Source organism: Triplophysa dalaica, chromosome 1 (assembly GCF_015846415.1).
Source record: "Triplophysa dalaica isolate WHDGS20190420 chromosome 1, ASM1584641v1, whole genome shotgun sequence".
Lineage (NCBI taxonomy): Eukaryota > Metazoa > Chordata > Actinopteri > Cypriniformes > Nemacheilidae > Triplophysa > Triplophysa dalaica.
This window is the reverse complement of record NC_079542.1, coordinates 36,182,386-36,193,287: the sequence shown is the minus strand read 5'-3', so window position 1 is coordinate 36,193,287 and position 10,902 is coordinate 36,182,386. Positions and strand designations below refer to the sequence as shown.

Here is a 10,902-nt window from a genome sequence, read left to right as displayed (position 1 = left end):
ACCCCTGCTGGGGTTGTACTGCTGCGGCAGTTGAAATAAAAGCCCCTGCTGGGGCGTCACTGCTGGTGCGGTGGGAAATACAGGTGAAGGCCCCTGCTGGGGAAGCACTGCTGCTGCAGTGTGAAATGTAGATAAAGACCCCTGCTGGGGTGGCACTGCTGCTGCAGTTGGAAATATAGATGGAAACCCCTGCTGCGGAGCACTGCTGCTGCAGTGTGAAATATAGAAAAAGACCCCTGCTGGGGTGGCGCTGCTGCTGCAGTGGGAAATACAGGTAAAGACCCCTCCTGGGGTGGCACTGCTGCTGCAGTGTGAAATATAGGTAAAAGCCCCTGCTGGGGCGTCACTGCTGCTGCAGTGGGAAATACAGGTGAAGGCCCCTGCTGGGGAAGCACTGCTGCTGCAGTGTGAAATATAGATAAAGACCCCTGCTGGGGTGGCACTGCTGCTGCGGTGCGAAATACAGGTAAAGGCCCCTGCTGGGGTGGCACTGCTGCTGCAGTGTGAAATAGAGATAAAAGCCCCTGCTGGGGCGTCACTGCTGTTGCGGTGTGAAATGCAGGTGAAAGCCCCCCTGCTGGGGAAGCACTGCTGCTGCAGTGTGAAATATAGGAAAGGACCCCTGCTGGGGTAGCACTGCTGCTGCAGTGTGAGATATGGATAGGGACCCCTGCTGGGGTAGCACTGCTGCGGCAGTGTGGAAAAATAGGAAAAGGCTGTGGTTGTGAGCTGCTGGTGTGTGTGGGGGATTGCCGGCGGGCTGGGGTTAACGGTTTTGGTTGATGAGGGTTCGGTGTGCTTCTTTAATGTGGGAACGATCGGAACGAATGTAGCTTTTGAAAGCTTCTGAAGACCAACTGCCGAGTGTTTGGATTTGGTGCTGGGAGAGTCCTTTTTGGGCCGCTGTTGTGGCTGCTCCGATTCTGAAGGAGTGGCTGGAAAAGTTATCGGCTGGGATGCCTGATTGGATCAAGACTAGCTTGAGGTGTTTCTGGAACCAGAAACGCGTGGTGGGGCGGTTGAAATCGTCTACGAAGAGAGGGTCGGAGGGGATTAGGGTTTGTGTGCTTCTGAGCTGGAGGTAGGCTTGGAGGGTTTGGTATGGTTGGAGAGCTGATGGTAGATTAAATATGTATATTAGATGGCCTCTCTTTGTTTGGTCTGTCTTACTCTGTTTAATAAAGTAATATATTGTGTCGTCATTCATTACGGAGAGATCTGAAATGGTGGGGTGGATGTCTGGATTGAATTTGGATGTGATTGTGAGTTCTGAACATCTGAGGAAACCGAAAAAAGCTAATAGGAACATGGCGTCCAGTGTGCGGGCAGTGTGCGTGGAGTGGTAGCCTTGGCGGAGAGTGATTATGCACTTAGTTAGTATTTCTAGTGTTATGGGTTTTCTGGGGTCAGGGCGGGAGGGGTGGGCTCTTTGGATGCCTTTGATCAGCATGGAGGTCTGTGAGCTGGCTATTTGGGGTGAAGGTGATCCGAAAATGAGTTTGTGGAAAAATTGTAATCCGCTTAGGTATCCTTTAATGGAACTGGCTTGGAGGTTTTTTGAGGTGTTTAGGTGGGAGATGAATGAGGTGATGGCTAGCATTGAGAAGTCTGGGAATGTTAGGATGAATTTAGCGTGGAACGATTTGAAACATTTCCAAGCTGTGAGATAAGATTGTAGGGTCCTGGGGGAGACTGAGAGGATGATGTGGCTGAGAGAGACGTCAAGGAGGGGCTTCAGTGGGTGGCCTAGGGGAATATTGGTTACGAATAGGGAGGTACTAGGGTGGGGTGTTGGACTGCTTCTGAAACTAGCTGCCTGAACTTCGGCTAATATCTGGTCCGTAATGTTGCTGGCTACGGGAGGAGGTTCCCAGGCTGGTGCGTTCGGGGGGATGGCTATTGGTGTTGCGGAGTGAATGGTGAAGGCGGCACGGGATGTGGTGTGTGGGAACAAAGGGGCGGCTGCTGGAGCCGCGTACGGATGCAGCATCACGCTTTGGGCGGCTCCAGAGCCTGAGGCAATAGGAAATGGAGAGGAAGCTTGAACCTGCGCCTGTGCCTGTAACGGAGGCAGCCTCGCGTTATCAATTGGCAGTGTGGCTGCAGGCCAGTGGCTAGGGTAGGATAGAGTGTTGTGGAATAAGGGGGCGGCTGCTGGAGCCGCGTACGGATGCAGCATCATGCTTTGTGCGGCTCCAGAGCCTGTGGCAATAGGAAAATTGAAAAAGGTTTGGGCCTGCGCCTGTGCCGGAGGCAACCTCGCGGTATCTGAAGGCATTGGGGCTGCAGGCCAGAGACCGGAGGGAAAGTGGGACGGAGGATAGTGGGATAGGGTAGGGAGGGTTGCCGCTGGCGGGCGCGTGCTTGGTGAACGGCGCCTCTTCCTAGCCGCGGTTGGAGTAGACGATTCCTGGTGTTGGAGGATTGTGGTGCTGCAGGTCTTGTCAGCGGCTTTTAGTTTTGATGTCGGAGCGGTTGTTAGAACTCCGGGCAGGCTGGAGGTGTATAGGTGGTTTAACTCCGCCTTTGTTGCCTTCTTGGAGAAAGGGATGTCTGCATTTTCTAGAGCCTGTCTCAGGGTTACGACTGTCCATTTCCTCATCTCAGGAATCGAGCGTTGAGCCGAGGTGTAGGAAGAGGCGGAAGAAGCTGCTGATGCCCTGGATGGCGGACTAGATGACGCCGTGTTGCTTCGTCGTTTTGGGGTGTGACGGACGGTGCGGGAGGGCTGGCGGCCTCTTGGTGTCTCTGTCCTCTTACCCGTAACAGCTTCTTGTCCTGTGCTGGTTCTTTGGTGAGCGGTCGAGTTTTCTGAGGGACCCTGGTCGGCAAAGAAGTCGTTGTTTTCCATTTCAGAATTGTCGATCTCAGACATGCTGCTGTATGCTGCAAAAATCTATGAATGAAGGAGGTAGGGAGGTTTCACGATTTATAGAGCTCGTTCTGGTTTGGAAGGATAAGTGATGTGATTGCTAATGCCGGGCAGCTGCGTGATTTCTGATGCCGTGCAGCTGCTTAATTATTTGCACGTGCTCCTCCCGAACTTTGTTAATAAAACATCATTTGTTTAGAAATTGGAGAAGTCTGCTGTTAAGAATGTTACAGAGGAGTTTACCTAGGTTGCTGTTTACACATATTCCGCGGTAATTATTAGGGTCGAACTTGTCTCCACTTTTATGGATTGGAGTTATGAGACCTTGGTTCCAGATTGTGGGAAATATACCTGTACTAAAGATGATATTAAACAGTTTGAGGATGGCGAGTGTAAGTTTTTGGTCTGCGTGTTTAATCATCTCGTTTAGGATACCGTCGATACCACTTGCTTTTTGGGATTTAAGTTTTGGTATATTTTGTTCTAGCTCAGCGAGTGTAATTGGATAGTCTAAAGGGTTTTGGTAATCTTTAATTGTTGACTCCAGAGTGCATAGTTTGTTGTGTAGGTTAGTTTGTTCATGGTTCTTGGTTATTTTACTAAAGAGGTTTGAGAAGTGCTTTATCCATACGTCTCCGTTCTGAATGGGAAGATCTTCATGGTGGGGTTTGTTAAGTGTGTTCCAATGTTCCCAGAAGCGATTTGTTTCTAGAGATTGTTCAATTGCTTTTAACTGGTTTTGTGTATCTTGTTTCTCTTTCTTCCTTAGTGTGTCCTTGTTTAACTTTTTCATGGTAGAGTTGGCGTGTGTTTACATTGTCAGCATCTGTGTTTCTGATTTGATAGAATTCTTACTTCTTTTCTAAGGTTTTTACACTCCTTATCAAACCATTTCTCATTTACAGGCTTTTTGTTTGGTTTTGTGTTAGTGGGTTTTAGGTTAGATAGTGTTGCAGATATTGTTAAAATTTGGTTAATCCTGTCTACTGCTAAATTAACACCTTCATAATTGTGTGGGAATGGGGTAACTAGGAAATTATTCAGTAGGTTTTGAATTTTTGGTTCACGAGTTATGCTTTTGTATGTTTCTTCACAATTTTGTTTCCACCTGAAAGTTTGTTTTAGGGTATGGAGGTGAGTTTGTTTTGATGCCTCTGTGTTAGGTTTGGATCTATTGAGGTAGAGAGTGATTTTACTGTGATCTGACAATGGGGATGGTGGGCTGACTGTGAACGCTCTGAGGGAGTTAGGATTCAGATCTGTGATGAAATAGTCTACCGTACTGTTACCTAGTTTAGAACTATAGGTGTACCTACTGTATGAATCTCCTCGTAGTCTACCATTGACCATGTACAGACCCAGTGTGCGACAAAGATGGAGAAGTCTTGATCCATTTTTGTTTGTTGTTTTATCGTAGTTTAGTCTTTGTGTGCGAGTAGGTGTGGGAAGAACATCTCCTCCTGGAATGTGTTTGTCTCCCTTGGAGTGAACTGAGTCTGATTCTTCACCTGTCCTGGCATTTAGGTCTCCGCAGATCAGAACATTGCCCTGTGACTGAAAGTAGTTGATCTCCTCTTCCAGGATCGTGAAACTGTCCACATTGAGGTCCCTAACCCTAACTGACTCTGCTGGAGGGATGTAGGTTGCACACAGGAAGATATTCTTATCTGTTGAAGTGATGGTCTTGTTGATTTCTATCCATGTGTAAAACTGGCCAGTTTTAATCATTTTTATTGAGTGGGCGTAATCGGACTTATACCAGATCAGCATTCCGCCTGAGTCTCTTCCCTGTGTGACGCCAGGCAGTTTGACGGATGGAATGATGAATTCTCTGTAGTTTGTAGGGCAGCCAGTGGGTCCGTCTCCTCTACTCCATGTCTCCTGTAGGATGAGGATGTCTGAGTTTTTTGTTTCAGAGGTGAAGTCTATGTTTTTGCTTTTCAGTCCAAAAGCAGATGACCTCAGGCCTTGAATATTCCAACATGATATGGTAAATGCTTTGTTATCCATAAGGTATTTATTTATTTATTGCAGATTTTGTCTTAAGACAGTAGGTGATGGATGTATTTTAGCTCGGCTGTTGGAGCTTGTGCAGATGTCGGTGTGGAGTTTCTGCTCACTGTCTGGGCATAGCTTAGGCTGCCTGAGTTCTGTTGCATATGCTGGGTGGGGGGTAGGGGCAGCAGGGGTGGTGCTCTGGTCTGTTGGCTGTTGTTTTGGCAGGAAAGGGGTCCCAGTCTCTGGCTGTTTTTTGAAGGTGCGGTGTGGTTCATCCATGGTCTGGGTAGGGACTGCCTTGCTCTGTTGCTTCTAGGAGGGTTGTTGGTGTTGCGGTTTAGAGCAACATCTTTTAATTTCTTTGCAAAGATGGGGACAGATGCTCTATATATGTGTACATGGTCATAGAGGCATGTGAGGTCCAAGGTGGGATGATGTGCCAGGTGCACTTGAGGTTTGAGTGTACAAGTTCTAGAGAGGTTTGCGTTTATTTGTTGAATTGTGTCTGGGTGGAAGTCTTTCCGTGGTAGCAGTGTCGAGATGGTGATTTTGGCATTTGGGAAGGTGGTTGTAGCTTTTTCGATTACCCTTTCTAGTGCTGTGGTCACTCTTTCTTGTTGTGCTCTCAGGTCGTTTGTGCCAGTGTGGATTATTATGTGGCTTGGGGATCCTAGGTTGTCCTCGTTTAGTAGTCTGAGGGCACTGTGGGTGTTAGGGCACCAGAGTTTGGACACCTTTTGTTTGGGGAAGAGCTTTTTTTCACCTATAAATTCCCCATTTGAGTTTATCAGAAGGACAATATCTGTTTTATGTGAGTCCTCTGTGGGTGTTGGAGTGTTGTCAGGTTCATTGCGTTGATCTCTACTGGGCAAAGGGTTTGGTGAAGATGGTGGGTTTTGGCTGGGTTTTGACACTGAGGTCTGTGAGCTGTGGTCCGTTTGAAGGGTGACCTGTTGTTCTGGACCATTTTTGGAGTTGAGGGCTGTGAGGTGGGTATCTTTTTCATGCTTCAGTTCTCTTATCTCCTCTCTTAAAGCAGTTAGCTGGGTCCAGTGACTCTCTGTCTGCTGTGTGAGCTGGGTTTCCAGTGATGCCAGCTGAACCTTGAGCCTCTCCCTCCCTTGCAGTAGCTGCTTCACTTCGGCTTGAAGTGAAGACAGTTCTTTCCTGATGTTGTCTCCCTCTTTTTGTTTGGCTGTGGGTTTGTTGCCGGATTGGTCTGAGCTTTGTATGGTTTGGAGAGAAAGGGTAATTTCTCTGAGCTGTACTAGTTGCCCCTCCAGGGCTGTAAATCTCTCTCTCATGTCAGTACAGTAGCAGTGTGAATGGAGCTCCTTTGTTTGTTCTGCGTTAGGAAGATCTCTATGTTCTGCTAATCAGAAACTGGGGTTCTGTCTGATTGCTCTGTGGTGGGTTGCTCAATGTTGGGTTCCAGTTGTAATCTTCCTTTTGTACTGAGGAAATTTTGTTCGAAAAGTCCTTGAGTGCTTTTCACTACAACTATCCCTTTTGCTTTGTAGATGTTAACATTGATCATTGTTACATCATGCTCATTTTTTATTTGAAGCTGGAAACCCCCACAGATGACTTTTCTTTCAGCGTTTGGGAATTCCGAGATGATGGCTTTGTGCCATGAATGAGGTCGGTTGGTGTAGAAAATACTCTCTGTCTCTCTCTCTCTCTCTCTCTCTCTCTCTCTGTCTCTCTCTCTCTCTCTCTCTCTCTCTCCCTCTCTCTCCCCTACTCTCTCTCCTCTCTCTCTCTTAGTCTCTAAATTTTCGTCAATAACAAGCACAAAAGAAAACTGTTCATGAACGATTCGATCAGAATTGTGAATATTTGAGAACATGTGTTTGTAATATTTCATATATTTTCTGTGTACGGTCTGTGATGAGGCATTAGAGAAACATTTCTATCATCAGAAGAGCAGAAGCGGCTCTGTCACCGTTTAATCCTCTGAGTTTCTGGAGCTGGCGGGCTGGTTTTGACTTTTAATCCGTGTTAAAAAGACATCAACCCACAGTGTCAGCGCTGATATTCACATCAACACCCACGGACACGCTCCAAACACACGTGTTAATGTTCTTCACGTGATGGACAGACTGCTGAACCTTCATTCAGTCGTGTGCTTTATTTTTCACACTAGTTTACAGGACGGAGAAACATTTTTAATCCGGTGAATTTATCACGCCGCAACAGGATGAAGAATTTCGGGGGAGGCGATTGCCAAAAAAAATCTATAAAATGGAATCCTATTAAAGCTCATAAACAAGCGTACGGCGCTTCCTACACACAGCATGAGCGGAAGAGAAATGTGCTCGCTGTAAATCACGCCTCACGCATGTTTGATGCTTCATATGTGTGAGAATCTGGATTTCGTCCTGTCCTCTACAAATATTGCATCTGTGTTTAATACAAAGTTCATATATCATATGTATTCATATTCATTCCTATTAATATTAGTTTTTATTGATATAAGATGTGCCTTACTTTCTTGTTGTTTAACCTCGTTGAAAGTTGTATCATGTCTTATGCTGTCTTATGTTGATATAAGTATCTGTTGTTCTCCATATCAAGGTTCCTAATGATGTCAAGGGACAATTGTTTTGATATTGTAATATTAAATACGTGATCATATCTGATTGTTCAGGAGGAATAAGACTAAACAGAAAGTCTGGTGATTTTCCAGTTATATATATGACACGTCCTGTTTCAAGCATATAAATATTAGTCCTACATACAACAAACTTTGGACTCTGATTGAACAATCACTTGTGTCTGTGTCAAACTTTGTCTCCAGGCCTGAAACTCTGTGTGTTCAGTCGACTAGACTCTTCAACCGTAGAATATTGTTTAGACAAGGGGACGTAAAAAGAAGTTTGCATTCTTTCAATATGTTTTAGAGATGGACCATAGTCTGCTGCAGTGCATTCTGGGAGCGGATGAATGGTGATATTTGTCACACTTTTATAACACAGTAACGTCTGTGAGAAGCTGATCTGATGGAAGACCAACAGATGCTTCTCGTGAACTCACTTTCTCTCTTTAAACCACAGACACCAGATACTGAAGGTCCTGAACATCAGCTGCTTGATGATTGCTTCTCAGGAAACACTTTGAATAAACATCTGCAGTGATGTGATCGTGTTGAGGAGAAGCTCTTTATCACACGAGCAAGTCTGTAGAGTTTGCTGGACACCTGTCATCATTGCATCTGGTCAAAGGTGTGTGATCCGGAAAGCCAAGAGGAGGAAGATGTGTTTGGAAGAAAATAATGCAAAATTTAAATATGCAAATAAAGTAAACAACGATAGCCCACGTTTACAACAACATCTATTGTTTTGTTCTTCTCCTCCTCATCAATCCTACTCTTCCCTCCTCTCATCATCTGTCCTTATTTCTCTCCTGCTCTCTACATCTCTACTCTGTCTCTATCTCCTCCCTTCTTCTTTTCTCCTCCCCTCTCCTCTCCTTCTTAATTCACCACATATCTCCTCTCTTCACCACATATCTCCTCTCTTCTTCTTCTACCTTCTCCTCTTCTCCTCTCTCATCATCTCTCCTCCTCTCTTCACCACATATCTCCTCTCTTCTTCTTCTACCCTCTCCTCTTCTCCTCTCTCATCATCTCTCCTCCTCTCTTCACCACATATCTCCTCTCTTCTTCTTCTACCCTCTCCTCTTCTCCTCTCTCATCATCTCTCCTCCTCTCTTCACCACATATCTCCTCTCTTCTTCTTCTTCCTCTTCTCCTCTCTCATCATCTCTCCTCCTCTCTTCACCACATATCTCCTCTCTTCTTCTTCTTCCTCTTCTCCTCTCTCATCATCTCTCCTCCTCTCTTCACCACATATCTCCTCTCTTCTTCTTCTACCCTCTCCTCTTCTTCTCTCTTCTTTGCTCCTCTCCTCCTCTCTTCACCACATATCTCCTCTCTTCTTCTTCTACACTCTCATCTTCTTCTTTCTCTCTCCTCTTCTCCTTCTCTCTTCTTCTTCTACCCGCTCCTATTCTCCTCTCTCATCATCTCTCCTCCTCTCTTCACCACATATCTCCTCTCTTCTTCTTCTACCCTCTCCTCTTCTCCTCTCTCATCATCTCTCCTCCTCTCTTCACCACATATCTCCTCTCTTCTTCTTCTACCCGCTCCTCTTCTCCTCTCTCATCATCTCTCCTCCTCTCTTCACCACATATCTCCTCTCTTCTTCTTCTACCCTCTCCTCTTCTCCTCTCTCATCATCTCTCCTCCTCTCTTCACCACATATCTCCTCTCTTCTTCTTCTTCTTCTTCTCCTCTCTCATCATCTCTCCTCCTCTCTTCACCACATATCTCCTCTCTTCTTCTTCTTCTTCTTCTCCTCTCTCATCATCTCTCCTCCTCTCTTCACCACATATCTCCTCTCTTCTTCTTCTACCCTCTCCTCTTCTTCTCTCTTCTTTGCTCCTCTCCTCCTCTCTTCACCACATATCTCCTCTCTTCTTCTTCTACCTTCTCCTCTTCTCCTCTCTCATCATCTCTCCTCCTCTCTTCACCACATATCTCCTCTCTTCTTCTTCTTCTTCTTCTCCTCTCTCATCATCTCTCCACCTCTCTTCACCACATATCTCCTCTCTTCTTCTTCTTCTTCTTCTCCTCTCTCATCATCTCTCCTCCTCTCTTCACCACATATCTCCTCTCTTCTTCTTCTACCCGCTCCTCTTCTCCTCTCTCATCATCTCTCCTCCTCTCTTCACCACATATCTCCTCTCTTCTTCTTCTTCTTCTTCTCCTCTCTCATCATCTCTCCTCCTCTCTTCACCACATATCTCCTCTCTTCTTCTTCTACCCGCTCCTCTTCTCCTCTCTCATCATCTCTCCTCCTCTCTTCACCACATATCTCCTCTCTTCTTCTTCTACCCTCTCCTCTTCTCCTCTCTCATCATCTCTCCTCCTCTCTTCACCACATATCTCCTCTCTTCTTCTTCTTCTTCTTCTCCTCTCTCATCATCTCTCCACCTCTCTTCACCACATATCTCCTCTCTTCTTCTTCTTCTTCTTCTCCTCTCTCATCATCTCTCCTCCTCTCTTCACCACATATCTCCTCTCTTCTTCTTCTACCCACTCCTCTTCTCCTCTCTCATCATCTCTCCTCCTCTCTTCACCACATATCTCCTCTCTTCTTCTTCTTCTTCTTCTCCTCTCTCATCATCTCTCCTCCTCTCTTCACCACATATCTCCTCTCTTCTTCTTCTACCCGCTCCTCTTCTCCTCTCTCATCATCTCTCCTCCTCTCTTCACCACATATCTCCTCTCTTCTTCTTCTTCTTCTTCTCCTCTCTCATCATCTCTCCTCCTCTCTTCACCACATATCTCCTCTCTTCTTCTTCTACCCGCTCCTCTTCTCCTCTCTCATCATCTCTCCTCCTCTCTTCACCACATATCTCCTCTCTTCTTCTTCTACCCTCTCCTCTTCTCCTCTCTCATCATCTCTCCTCCTCTCTTCACCACATATCTCCTCTCTTCTTCTTCTTCTTCTTCTTCTCCTCTCTCATCATCTCTCCACCTCTCTTCACCACATATCTCCTCTCTTCTTCTTCTTCTTCTTCTCCTCTCTCATCATCTCTCCACCTCTCTTCACCACATATCTCCTCTCTTCTTCTTCTACCCGCTCCTCTTCTCCTCTCTCATCATCTCTCCTCCTCTCTTCACCACATATCTCCTCTCTTCTTCTTCTACCCTCTCCTCTTCTCCTCTCTCATCATCTCTCCTCCTCTCTTCACCACATATCTCCTCTCTTCTTCTTCTTCTTCTTCTCCTCTCTCATCATCTCTCCTCCTCTCTTCACCACATATCTCCTCTCTTCTTCTTCTACCCGCTCCTCTTCTCCTCTCTCATCATCTCTCCTCCTCTCTTCACCACATATCTCCTCTCTTCTTCTTCTACCCTCTCCTCTTCTCCTCTCTCATCATCTCTCCTCCTCTCTTCACCACATATCTCCTCTCTTCTTCTTCTTCTTCTTCTCCTCTCTCATCATCTCTCCTCCTCTCTTCAC

At 46.1% G+C, this 10,902-nt stretch overlaps 1 protein-coding gene across 1 annotated transcript; it reads right to left on the bottom strand.

The window, feature by feature from the left end:
- Positions 1 to 766: 766 nt before the first annotated feature.
- LOC130417716 (proline-rich protein 36-like) lies at positions 767 to 2,875 on the bottom strand. Its single transcript, XM_056743440.1, has one exon. It carries the CDS (start codon positions 2,873 to 2,875, stop codon positions 767 to 769), a length of 2,109 nt encoding a protein of 702 aa, XP_056599418.1.
- Positions 2,876 to 10,902: the final 8,027 nt, after the last annotated feature.